This window comes from Etheostoma spectabile, chromosome 11 (genome assembly GCF_008692095.1).
Source record: "Etheostoma spectabile isolate EspeVRDwgs_2016 chromosome 11, UIUC_Espe_1.0, whole genome shotgun sequence".
Taxonomy (NCBI): Eukaryota; Metazoa; Chordata; class Actinopteri; order Perciformes; family Percidae; genus Etheostoma; species Etheostoma spectabile.
Window position 1 is genome coordinate 5,364,315 of NC_045743.1, and position 12,443 is coordinate 5,376,757.

Consider the following 12,443-nt stretch of genomic DNA (forward strand, 5'->3'; position numbering starts at 1 on the left):
GGGAACCCAAACCTGTGGCTGTATATTAAGGTTCCACTAGGACTTCTGAGTCCCAAATAGTCAAAAAAGTCTTTGTAGTCGCATTGTGTCGTCAAGCATCTGGCAATCTGGAACAAGGGCCACATATGAAACCACCTACTTTAACAGTAGTAGGCCTACGTACGGACTTGGCCAACGTAGCATGTAGTATGCAACAAAAGCAAGATCTACAGCATACAAAAAAATACCCAGATATCATTTTGATTTGGAAAAAAATCTCCAGTATGCATCTACCTCGCCTACTGTCCTACGATGCAAAGCACTGGGACAGTCCCAACAACAGTCACTTCTGCTTTCCAAAACTGGAACCATAGCATACGGCAAATTAAATTGATTTTATACTTTCAGACATACTACCGCACAAACGCAGTATGTAGTACGTTACGTGTAGCACCAGTGTTCATTGGTAGTATGTAGTACGCAGTTTCAAATACAGCCACGGACTGATGTAAATATATTATATATATATATATATATATATAATATATATATATATATATATCTTTTCCTACTTTTATTCAGATATTTTAGTAAACATGCTTCTTGTAAAAGGCCCCAGGTTCCTGAGGACAGTAGTAACAAAGACCTTTCCAGACAACTTCCCCCCCTCCCTATTTACAGACAGACAAAAACTGATGACATTGTAGTTCAGAGTCCTGCTGGCTGTCATTTAAGCCATCTAATTAGACAATGATTTACACCTCAAGGACATAAAAACTGCATGACTATAAACTTTTGTAGTTTATAAACTTGTAGTTCATCCAATCCTCAAAAATGAAAAACTAGTTAAATTAATCTTTACACAATGTTGTAATTAAGTCTTTGATACATGAAAAAAGTATTTAAAGTAACTATGCATTTTCAGTATTTAACATCACAATTATTTTCAAATACTGCTGCTACTCTTCTAAGAGTCCAAACAAACCAGCAACAGGTTTAACGGCCGATTAATTAATTGTGTGAGGACAAAACAAAAAGTCACATAGTCTCGTTCATTCCATTTTATTTACTCCTTTAGAAAACAGTTCAAACAAACCATTAAAAACTAATTAAATCACTACATGGATATTTAGATGAGGGAGAAGAACAAAAAAAAAAAAAAACATACAAAAACATATTTTCTTCAACAACATCTAACAAATGCATATTTATGGTAGTAACAGTACATGAAGGCTATGTGCGAGACAAATGTCCCAAACATGGCAGCACACAGTGTCAGTGAATGAGTACCTCTATGGTATTGGCGTTACTTTAACCCCATCAATGTTACAGCTGAGAAGGCACTGATGAACACTGACCAGAGCATTTTGGCCACTTAAATCTTTACATGGGGCTTTTCGTTAGAAATTTAGTGCAACTTATTTCCCTTCAGAAAAAAACAATCCTAAGTGGGCCCATATTAAGTGAAAAGAAAAGTAACAGCCTAGCCATGTGGTAATTAAAGAAACAAACTTGAACAAAACCACCCAGTGGACTGTAACACTTTTACACCCTTACAGTGATGTCTTGAGCTTTTTCATCCGCATAAGCCAACGGTAGTGTTTTTTTTTGTTTAACCCTCATGCTGTCCTCGGGTCAAATTGACCCATTTTCATTTAATTTTGTTTTTTGTCACAAAAAATGTACCCTAACCCTAACGTATCACAAAAAGGTTGAAAAAAACACCAAAAGCATAAAAAAAAAAGTGAAAAAGTTACACTAATGTGGGGAAAAAGTGATAATAATGTTGAAAAAACTATTTTTTTTCATGGTTGACGAGAAGACAACACAAGGGTTAGGCAACTTCTGTTGCATGTGAACATTGTAACAGCAGAAACCAAGAAAGTGTCAACAATCACTTTAAAGAAATAGTTTGACATTTTTTGAAATTCACATGCCTAGAGTTAGATACAAAGACGATACCATTCTCATGTCTGTGGTATTGATCTTCTCATCCGACTCTTGACAAAAAAAAAGACAATAAGCTTTTTCCCCTAAATGTTGAATAATTCCTTTAAAGTAAGTGGAAAAAGCCAAAGCAAATGATCTTACAAAGTTGACAACTGCATTTAAAGCCTCAATACAATATGTACTGAGTACATTTATGAGAGAAATCATAAAAAAAACTAATCCCAGTGAACAAAATGAAGTCCTTAATGCATCTTTACTATGAAGGGGACTCTTCGCATATCCTTTTTAGGATTAGTTTACTGTATTTTTAGTATGATAAGTAAAATCTGCATACTTGGGCTAAATGAAAAGTTGCAATAAAAAACAGATCTTTACTGTCTGAAGTGGATGAAGGTAAAGAGCTAGACCTATTCCCTTCATAATAACTTATTATATTTCACTAAGGGCAAGACCACTAAAAATGGTCACCCAAAAGCAGATAAACAAGAAAAGCTGCAGTAGCAATTCCCTCAACTCCCACAATCCCTTAAAGTTCCTTTTAAAGAAATCATAAATAGAATACAATTTGTGAGCTCTCATGGACCCTCTGATCCACATCCATGCCCTGCTTTACGTAGTACCAGTAGGTGGTTTCCTCATTTCATCACAATCTCCAAACAAAGCCCCTATTTTATAAAAAAAGGGTCAGTTCAGAACGAGCATATCAACCTCTACCAAGTGATAATGACTAGTGTTACTGATGAGAGCAAAGAAAACACACAGACAGACAGACAGACAGACAGAGAAGATGAGTGATGGAGAGATAGAAGGGGACAGGGTAGAGTGTTAAGTCTCATAAAACAGTGGTTAATCTCAGGGGTGGGACAGCACCCTCTGGGAGTGTTAAGTGACCTCAGATGGTCTGGTAGCCAGCATGGCTCCTCTTCCTGCCAATGAGGTAGGCCAAGAGCACGATGAGGACGAGACCTGCTAAAGCCGCTCCGACTATGATGGGGATCAACATGTCATCTTCATCCAACTGGCATTCCTCAGCTTAGAGAGTCAAAACACCAGAGAAGACAAATCAGAGCTAAAAAGTGATTTATTTGAATCACATTCTACCAGACGGAAGTGTTTACCTGCTCCAAACTCATCTTTGGTGAGACCGAAAGGCTGCACCTGCACCTGGAAGATGTTGATGGACAAATATTGGTCCACAATCAGAGTTTGTTCTTCACGGCACAAGTATGAGTACCCCAGGGTGCCCTGCAGGTAGTTCAGACTGCGGTTACGGGTTGAGAAGGGTTCTATAGCAGAGAACAGAAGGCCGAGTGATTACATGGGGGTATAGCAAAACAATACTCCAGCTAATAGCACGACTAGGGCTGGGTATTGCCACCGATTTCAAAATTCTGTCTAGCGAGAGCGTAGTGACCAGCCACCGCAAACCGGGCTGCAGTGGACAATTGCCCCGATGGTCAGTCACTGTGTTCTCGCTCACTACTGGACTAATTTCAAAGATCTTTGTTCACATCAATCTATTAGACACAAATGAATGGGGAACTAGGGTACAGGTCAAATAAAAAAACTGAGGGGGATCAGTTGAAATTGTGTTTGTAACCTAATAAAAGATAGTTAGCATGAATACTGGGAGGTAAAGTGGACTCACCTTTCATGTCTGGCCAGGCTGCTGATAGAGAAACTTCACTCAGGTGGTACTTATTGGAAGTAGTATTCTAGAAAGAAATAGCATACCCGCAAGTCAGTAACACTGCAGTAAAGCAAGTTTACATCAAGCTAAGCTGCCATCTAGTGGCTGTTTCAGGAAGTACTAGGGGTTTTATGCACATGGTTGTGAGGGCAGACTCAGTAACTCACCAGTGTGAAGAAAAAGATCAGGTTGGTCTTCTCTGCATCCATTGAGAGATGCAGCGTTGCATTGTCTGGGTCACATGACCCAGAGTACTTCGTCACATTGGGCTGAATGTTCACAACATCCTGCACAGTCTGTAAATGAATAGTTCACATTTAGCATTTAAACCTGTTAATGTGTCTATATTTGTAGCTCCAACAGAATTCAGGCAACTGTTTGAGGGTTTATATTGAGACACCTTATTCTGGGAGACAGAGTTGAAGGTGATATTGAGCTGGAGACCCATGGATGCCAGTAAACAGGCAGTACCGTTGGTGCCGTTGACCTGGTAGTTTCCTTTCTCAGGTCTGCCAGGGTCTTTGTACGGTGCAGCTGTGGGCGGCGCAACAGTAGCAAAACCCTGGTGCAGGACGGCAGCTGCAAGAGGTATTCAGTTATGAGTCTAGTATTAAAGAGATGCAAAGGTGTTAAATACTTAAATATATAAATAAGAACACAAATTAAAACCTGTCCACAAATCATATTGGACAAAGCATGAAGGTATAATGGAAACGAGTCAGGACAACATGGCCTAGGATTAAGACACTTTCCAGCACAGTGTTTCCCTACCATTGTTTGTTAGGCTGTAGATGTAATGTTACAATAAAGCCAGAGGCTGACTGCGGTCAAGCTGTCGTGCATGGCAACAAAGATAATGGTGGGCGTGCTTTTTTTTCTCCAGCAAGTAGCAGCAGGTTATAACAATTGTAGGCGTCCGTCAGGTCCAGAAGAATTACATTGCATAGTTGTGCAAGAGAAAACGCGTACAACGAAGATTGGACAGATAGTCTAGCTAGCTGTCTCAATTTACCCTGCGGAGCTCATAGGAGCAGTTAACCATAGTAGTCCTCATAAAGCCACCGGAATTTAAAATTCCAACACAAATTCAACGAAAAGACTGCCAATATTTCCTGCTGCACCAGGGCAATCCCGAAGTGGAATATCGAGAATATAGACTAGTTGGCAGGCCTCAGACAGTGAGCCGGGTGGTCCCCATCAGTTTCCAGCAAGACGTCAGGGGCTGTGTTGTCCTTTCACAGAGACTTAGCTGGACTGCTGGTGTTACACCTAAATCTGTGACCTCTTCAGAATTTGTTTCCCTCATCCGTAGTTAGGGTTATGTTGTGTTCCAGACACAGTTTTAATTACAGAATTACTTTACGCTGCCTATTTATGTCTATTTATTTCCATTTCTCACTGTTAATCACTGGTACTGGAGGAGTTCACAAGTAGTAAGTTACGGGTTTGACTGCCGTTCCAGGGCACTTTCACGGGTAAGGTTGTGAAAACACGAGTTACGGGTTGCCGGTGTAACACCAAATTCTGTAACCATCGTATTTTGTGACTGTCGGAGGCGCTGTTGCCACTGGGCAGGTTGAGCTTACTCACACAGACGACTTCGTCACAAGTGTGTGACGCCATCATCTAAAACTGCAGGCTGTTTATAACGAAGGTTCAGCCCCAAGGGTTTAAAAAAAATGTGTTTTTTCACTTGATATACATACAGACATGAGATATAGGCTGTATTACATTTTGAATGACTAGTGTCTATTTGTAAATCTAAATAAAGAAACTAAGATATATGTGTCTGTGTGTGCATGTTTATTATGTTGGCCCCTAATAAACATCACAGCGTAGACTTAATCATGAGGAGGCGGCTGAAATAAATAATAATAAAACTACGTCAGCAGCATGAGGCTGTTACCTAATCTACAAGAGCTGTTGGGAGGAAATTATCAATAACCAAGTAATACTTTGATTGTGAACTCATTGTGAATTGTCCCCATAAACAAATTCATATGTATTTTAACATTTCAAAATTCACCTGTCACAACAACCAAACCATTTCAGGTGACTTATTTTATCTTCATACTTTATGTATAGACTAAAAAATAAAAAATCACTTTGGTCAACATCTGGTCTTAGGCACAAGGGGTCACATATTTTGACAGCTGTTGTCAGAATATGTGACCCCTTGTGCCTAAGACTAGATGTTGACCAGAGTGATTATTGTTTCTTGTCTATGCATATGAAGATAAAACAAATCACCTGAAATGGTTTGGCTGTTGTTACAGGTGATTTCTGCCAAGTTACAGTAGGATCACATATTCTGACAACAGCTGTCAGAATATGTGACCCCTTGTGCCAGTGGCAACAGCGCCCCCTACAGTCACAAAATACGATGGTCACAGAATTTGGTGTTACACCGGGAACACAGCATTAGGTAGGGGGACACATCTCGAGGTCAACACCGGTTCCATGCAACCGGGTGACTTCTTTACTCTGTGCCAATCTGACGGCCACATTCTGCTTTAAAATGAACCATGCACAAGTGAAAAGGACCTGAATTGTACATCATATGATTTCAATTTCACAAATAAAAAAAAATATTGATTGCCAATAACCTCAAAAGTCTCTCTTTAAGTTTATACCTTTAGTTTAATGTACTTTTTACATTCCACCACTATGTTTACCACCTCCATTTTATTTATAGATTATCAATCTGACTCTAAACCGACTCAACAATTCTTTACTTTTATTTTACCACTTCATTCTTCCCCTGGTCTTTTCCACTTCTGCTGGTAACTAGTATATGAGTAAAGGGAGATTTACCCTCCTTGTGCCCTTTCTCCATGATGGATTAAACTAAGAGACGCAAACTCAGAATTATACTATCCAGCTTTTGTAAATTAGTCAAAACGTTAATTCTGCCACAAAAACTCACGTTAACTGACATGTAGGCCTGACAAACTAACCGCTAACGTATAATAACCTAGCTACATTTCCTTGGAGTCCTTTTAAATCTTTAGAAACACAGAAAACGTTGTTTATTAATTTACGTTAGTAACAACACCCTGCTCGTCCTAACGGCGTTAGTAACGTTAGCTAGTTGAGAGAAGGTTATTTGTAACCTTCGGTAACGTTATTGGCTTGCTCGCCAGGTAACTGTTTAGCTAGCTAGATAAACCGAACCAGTAACGTTACTCACCGATAATTAACTGTAACGTTACTCCAAGGCACCATGACTGGAAACCCCCGATCTGCTTCATGTTCCTCCGGTTCCTCTCCGGCGTCTTGTCAGGGCAAAATCACAGCAACACAACAACAGCCTTGACGCGGATAGTTAGCTAGCTAGCTTAGCAGATGTTGGGCTAGCTATGCTAACGTCAGCGTAACAAGTTAACAACAGCAAGGGCAAAATAAAACTGAAGCCCACTGGTTTGTAGTGCTGTTCCTCGTAACAAAAACCACAGGCGTTTTGGTCGTAAGATTAAGCTTGTTATCTGTGTATGCTAGCCGTGTGGTTAATTTAGCTCTCCTTTTAACACTTTATCACCGCAGCAGAGAGCCTGACAACAACACGCTCACACGATAGCGGCTTTAAGAAACACCCAGAACGTCACGTGCTGAACAGCAGCCCCTTAACTATTCAGCTAATAGTTGATGGATAAATAACGTCTCAAATATTGTAGGGTTTTGACTCCACTACATTTATTTAAACTTAGCAAACTAAATAGTTACAAAGATAAAGATTTTCCATAAAAAAATACACATGATGAGCCAATAAAGTACAAAACATTGTGTAATATTAAAGGTCCCATATTATGCTAATTGTCAGGTTAATTTGCATACTTTTTTATTTTTGGTTTCTACAAAAATATGCTTACATACTTTAATGTTAAAAAAACTTCTATTTTTTTCTCATACTGTCTGTCTGAATATACCTGTTTATTCTCCCCCTGTCTGAAACGCTTTGTTTTATAGTTCGTTCCCTTTACCTCAGGGAAGCCGGAGCTAGAAATGACGTTACACCCATGTTGAATGGTTCCCTTTAGTCCGATTTTTGTATTGTGGGGTAACTTAGCAAAACCAGTTGATAACTACACAGTGCACTGTTTTTAGTGCACACAAACAACATAACAACACGTCCACAGATAAAAAGATAAAAGAGGACTTTGTGTAAGACTTATTTAGTGAAACACAAATAAAATCTAAGTGCTAATGACTGTATTTTACTACAGCTTTTACTACTGTTGATGCACGGGTCAGCCATGTTGTATTTTGAGTTCGGAATGCTGTGACGTTGTCCAACTTCCCAACTCTGTTTCCAACTTTGACCTTGGAAATTCTGACCTCACGAATACAAACTGAACATACCAATAGCTCCTGTCTCTTCGTAGCCCATCCCCTGAAAAAGCTCAGTGTCTTCTGATTGGTCAGTGTTTCCTGGCCTTCTGCATCTCCGCTCCCTGAGTCTCTGCCTCGCCATTGCAGCCAGGGCATGAACGCCACTGTAGCAGCACGTTCTACCTATATATATAGTATAGTTGTGAGATCACAACCGTACGGAAGTTCTGAAGACAACGTTTCTAAATACGGGCTGTGTGCATTTCTCTGTGGATTGATTTTTGATACTTTTACATTATAGCACCTCAAACTGCTTTATAGTCAAAAGACATTGACATTTTTTTTCTTTTCTTTTTTTTTTTACAATATGTGACATTTAAACCAGTGGTTACTAACCTTTTTGTTTTGTTATTAAAAATCAGTGTGAAGTTAAGTGTATTTTGTTTAAGAGTTGTTAGTTGTTAGTTGCAGTTCCACCAAAGGCAAGGCAAGGCAAGGCAGCTTTATTCGTATAGCACATTTCAGCAACAGGGCAATTCAAAGTGCTTTACACGAAATCAGTTAAACAGATAAAACACAAGTACAAACAGTTAAAAATCATAAGCATTAAAAACTAATAAAACACATGAATAGACAGTTAAAAACAAAATAGAAACATTAGGACACATAAAACACAAGAATAAAAGTTACAGTGCAGCATAAGAAATTTAAAGAAATTTAAAGAAAGAGACATTTCCCCTCTAAACTTCTCACATACTTTAATCAACTGCATTTATAACACATATATTATGTCCTAGTTACTTTGCAGATTATGTTGTGCATACGAAGATTTGTACATTAGATAATTAGATAGCATGTGAAGGTCCAAACATCATCGGTAAACCATCTTGATTTAAAACTAACTGACAGGATCCAGACGCTTGAAAGTGGGCTTCTAATTAAAGGTCCCTAATTAAAGGTCAGACCTCAGTCAGAAGTCCCTGAACCTTTCACACACCAGCGTCAAAATGAAGTCTCCTCTCTGTGCAACTTAACCTGACCTCACTTATCGCCTGCTACTTCAATAGTCACAGGTGGGTGTGATTATGCAACTTTAGACTGACACAACTCTAGAAAGATGCAGAGGTCTCATGTCTGTAACCTAACCTGTAAAACAGTTAGTACATTTGTTTTACAATTGCCACAAATTCCAAAAAGGATATAAACAAAACAAAAAAAAACTCATGATGAAACACTTAAATGGTTTCGCATATACATTACGCTCAAACTACATTGTATTATGTTAATTGATAAATTGATCATATATTGCATGTTAAACAGGGGAATATCTGTGTGACCTGATTGAGCTTGTCATATAACCTAGATTAATATCAGACAGATTTTGTCAGGTTTTTGGGAAAAACAGCTGAACACGACACAGTCAGTGAGACTTAATGTGGGTGTTGAAGGTCGTACGATGCTTTAAAGTTCACACAGTCAACATCTCTGTCCATTGGCAGGTAGTCAGTTCAGCCACTTCCTCTGATCACGGAAAGAAAAGAGTGAGGCAAGAAGAACAGGAGATAAAGACAGAAAGAAAGAAAAGCTTGTTTCTACAGAAAAGACAGAAAGAGAGACGAGGAGGGAGAGTCATGTACACACTGACGACAGGTGTATTTGTGCTGTTTGTGCTCCTGGTGCCAGTTTCCTCTAAAGGTAAGTTATACAAATACTAAACCGCTGTTGTTGCAAGGCATAATTGAGTTTGGGCTGAAATGTTTTAATATGTTATGGAGGACACGTATATCACCCTGTTGGCTTTGGACAAGAGTTCTTAGGTGTTAAGAGACGTGTTGAATTAATTTAGTTAAACTACATTTTGTGTTTGTGTAATTGAAATCTTTGCTAACAATGGCCCTCTCTGCTCGGATGAAAGACGGTTGAGGAAACAGGCTGCACCCAAACCTGTAAATTACTCTTAATCCCCTGTTTACTTACTTTTTGCAGAAGTAATATCCGGCCTGTACATAGCAGTACGTATCTGATGTTTTTATTGCAGAGAGTAACAGACGATATTAGAGATAGATGTTTTCTCCACACAGCGTTATCTTGTGAAAAGGTTTAGCCGTTTGAGGTTTTGTTACAAGGTAAGGAAATAAGGTGAGAAGAACAGCTCGACTTATCAAAAAAGAATTTGTCTGTGTTTTAAACACTGAAAAAACAAAAGTACAATTATATACACAAGCTCGCTGTCCATTCATGGTTCAAAAGTTTAAATTTGATACAGAAAATAAACATATTCATTGCTCTTAAATGTTACACTGTAGAGGGACTTTGGTTATTTTGTTCTTATTACTCTTACTCTTTAAAAAAACTGTTATAATCTATTTACATGCTGGTCTAGGGATGAACAAACATATAAATGGGGCTGACTATAATTTAGCAATGTCAACAGAAAATACACAATAATGTGCTGCCTTTCATTCCTTTGGGTTTAAGTCTTCATGTGCAAAGGTTTCCCTGACTTTTCTTTTATATCGTTGTTAGGGAGGGTTGTGGAAAAATATTTTCACAATGATCCAAAAACCACTTTCCTGTTATGTATTTCAGTCAGATTCAACATGATGAAGGAATTACAAAAAGCATGCATGAATAAATCATCTCCTTTTAGACAGTGCAGGGAGTGTGGAAACACTAAAAGTGAATTTCTCCTGTTTGATTTCTGCAGCAACTTGTGAAAATAAAACATAACTCCCTCAGCTGAAAAACACGATATGTTGTGTAAAGGACAGTTGCCCATCAAGGACATAATTATAGATTTACTTACTATTTGGCAGCATACTTGTAACCTTGTTACCTTTTGAATGCTGGAATTGCCTCATTTTCTGGTGATATTTTACTTTATATTAATAAATCTCAAAATATGTTAATAATATTCACCAGGCTGAGCTAATCACAATCACTAAATATTGAGGAGGAAATGTATGAAGTATTAGCTTTAACAATGAAGAGCGTGATTAAATACAGCACATTTTCATGGATGGCCTTTACTCAACCAATTAACACACTGTTTCCTCCTTTGGTTTCACCTTTGAGTAACTTTAAGAGTGGAAATATCATCTTATTTGACTTATAGGTTACTTGTAAAACAATATCTATATTTTAATCTTCCTATCTAACTGTCTGTAAGAAAGTACATAAGCATATTTCCCAAAATGTCAAACTATTCCTTCTAAATGCAAGCCATGCCACCAATTGTTCAAACCCACAAAACGTTATTTTGGGGATCTGTATACAATATAAAGCACAAGGAATCTAGAATATTTTAATTTTATGAAACTGTACAGCTATAAAAAGGTAGACACTAGGGTGGTTCATGCTTGTGCTAAGCTAACTGGCTGCGGCTTGTAGCTTCATATTTATGGCCATGAGAGTGGTATCAATCTAATTATCAAACGCTCTGTGAAGGGAACATAAGTGCACTACCCCAAATGTCACGCAACTCTCATGTCTTTTCCATACAACCTTTTTTCCTAATGTTTAACAGCTGAAAATATGAACATACTGTTTCTGTATTCATTGTTTGTTTATTTCATATTAATGTGGCACCAACGACCAAGGCAAATTCTTTGTAAGTGTTACTTACTTGGCAATAAATTGATTGAAATGAATAAAATTGACGCTGATGTCAGTCCACTGAATATGAAGCCACAACTAGCAGCTGCTTAGCTTGGCAACAACCAGGGGAACAGCTCGCTGGGCTCAGTCCAAAGTTAAAAAAGAAAAAAGAAGAGTTCAAAGTTAATATGTGAGCTTTATGGGTGCTGGTGGTAGAGTGGTACTGATCTAATAAGAAAGCCCATACACGTTTCTCCAAAAATGCAGAACTATTCCATATTATTAATTTTTATTACCAACACGTTATTTGTTATTTTCATTCTTAAGTTACCAGTTGACATAGGCCACAAAAGAATATAAAAAAATAACACAAAACTTAATAAAAAAAAAAGTTTGATAAATCAGATTACAAAACTTAACCCACCCGCACAGCAACAGTGTTTACACAATTTAACCTTTGAAAGCATAAAAATAATCTAAGAATGAAGCAATGTTGCATCCTGATGCAACTTCAGATGATCAGGTTTGGATGAGGAAGTCATAGCTTCAATGAATCACCACTGCTGGTGATGTTCTCACAACATGGCTTCTGTTCCGACCGCACAGTGAGATAAACGAGCCTCACCAAAACCTCCGAGCAGCCCATCGAACTGACAGGAAGACGCTTAATCTACTGAACTGCGTGATATGTATTCTTATTTCCTGTTTCAGAGGGTCTTACGCAATTTTCTCACGTACCTCATTATGTTGTTTTTTTCCACGCTATATGGATGTCTTGTATGTTCACACACACACACACACACCACATAGGAGGCACTTTGTTATTTCTTCAAGTCAGAAGAGAAGCACTTAAATCATCATAGTCGTTTAGAGTAATAACATCATAACAAGTAATGCT

The 12,443-nt window shown here is 38.2% G+C and overlaps 1 protein-coding gene across 1 annotated transcript; it reads right to left on the minus strand.

The window, feature by feature from the left end:
* Positions 1-1,025: 1,025 nt before the first annotated feature.
* lamp1b (lysosomal associated membrane protein 1b) lies at positions 1,026-7,227 on the minus strand. The gene is made up of 6 exons (XM_032529274.1): positions 6,810-7,227; positions 4,020-4,198; positions 3,787-3,915; positions 3,578-3,644; positions 3,048-3,215; positions 1,026-2,961 (listed from the first exon to the last, which is right to left on the minus strand). Exons 1-6 carry the CDS (start codon positions 6,868-6,870, stop codon positions 2,822-2,824), a joined length of 744 nt encoding a protein of 247 aa, XP_032385165.1. The 5' UTR covers positions 6,871-7,227; the 3' UTR covers positions 1,026-2,821.
* Between the last annotated feature and the right edge of the window lie 5,216 nt (positions 7,228-12,443).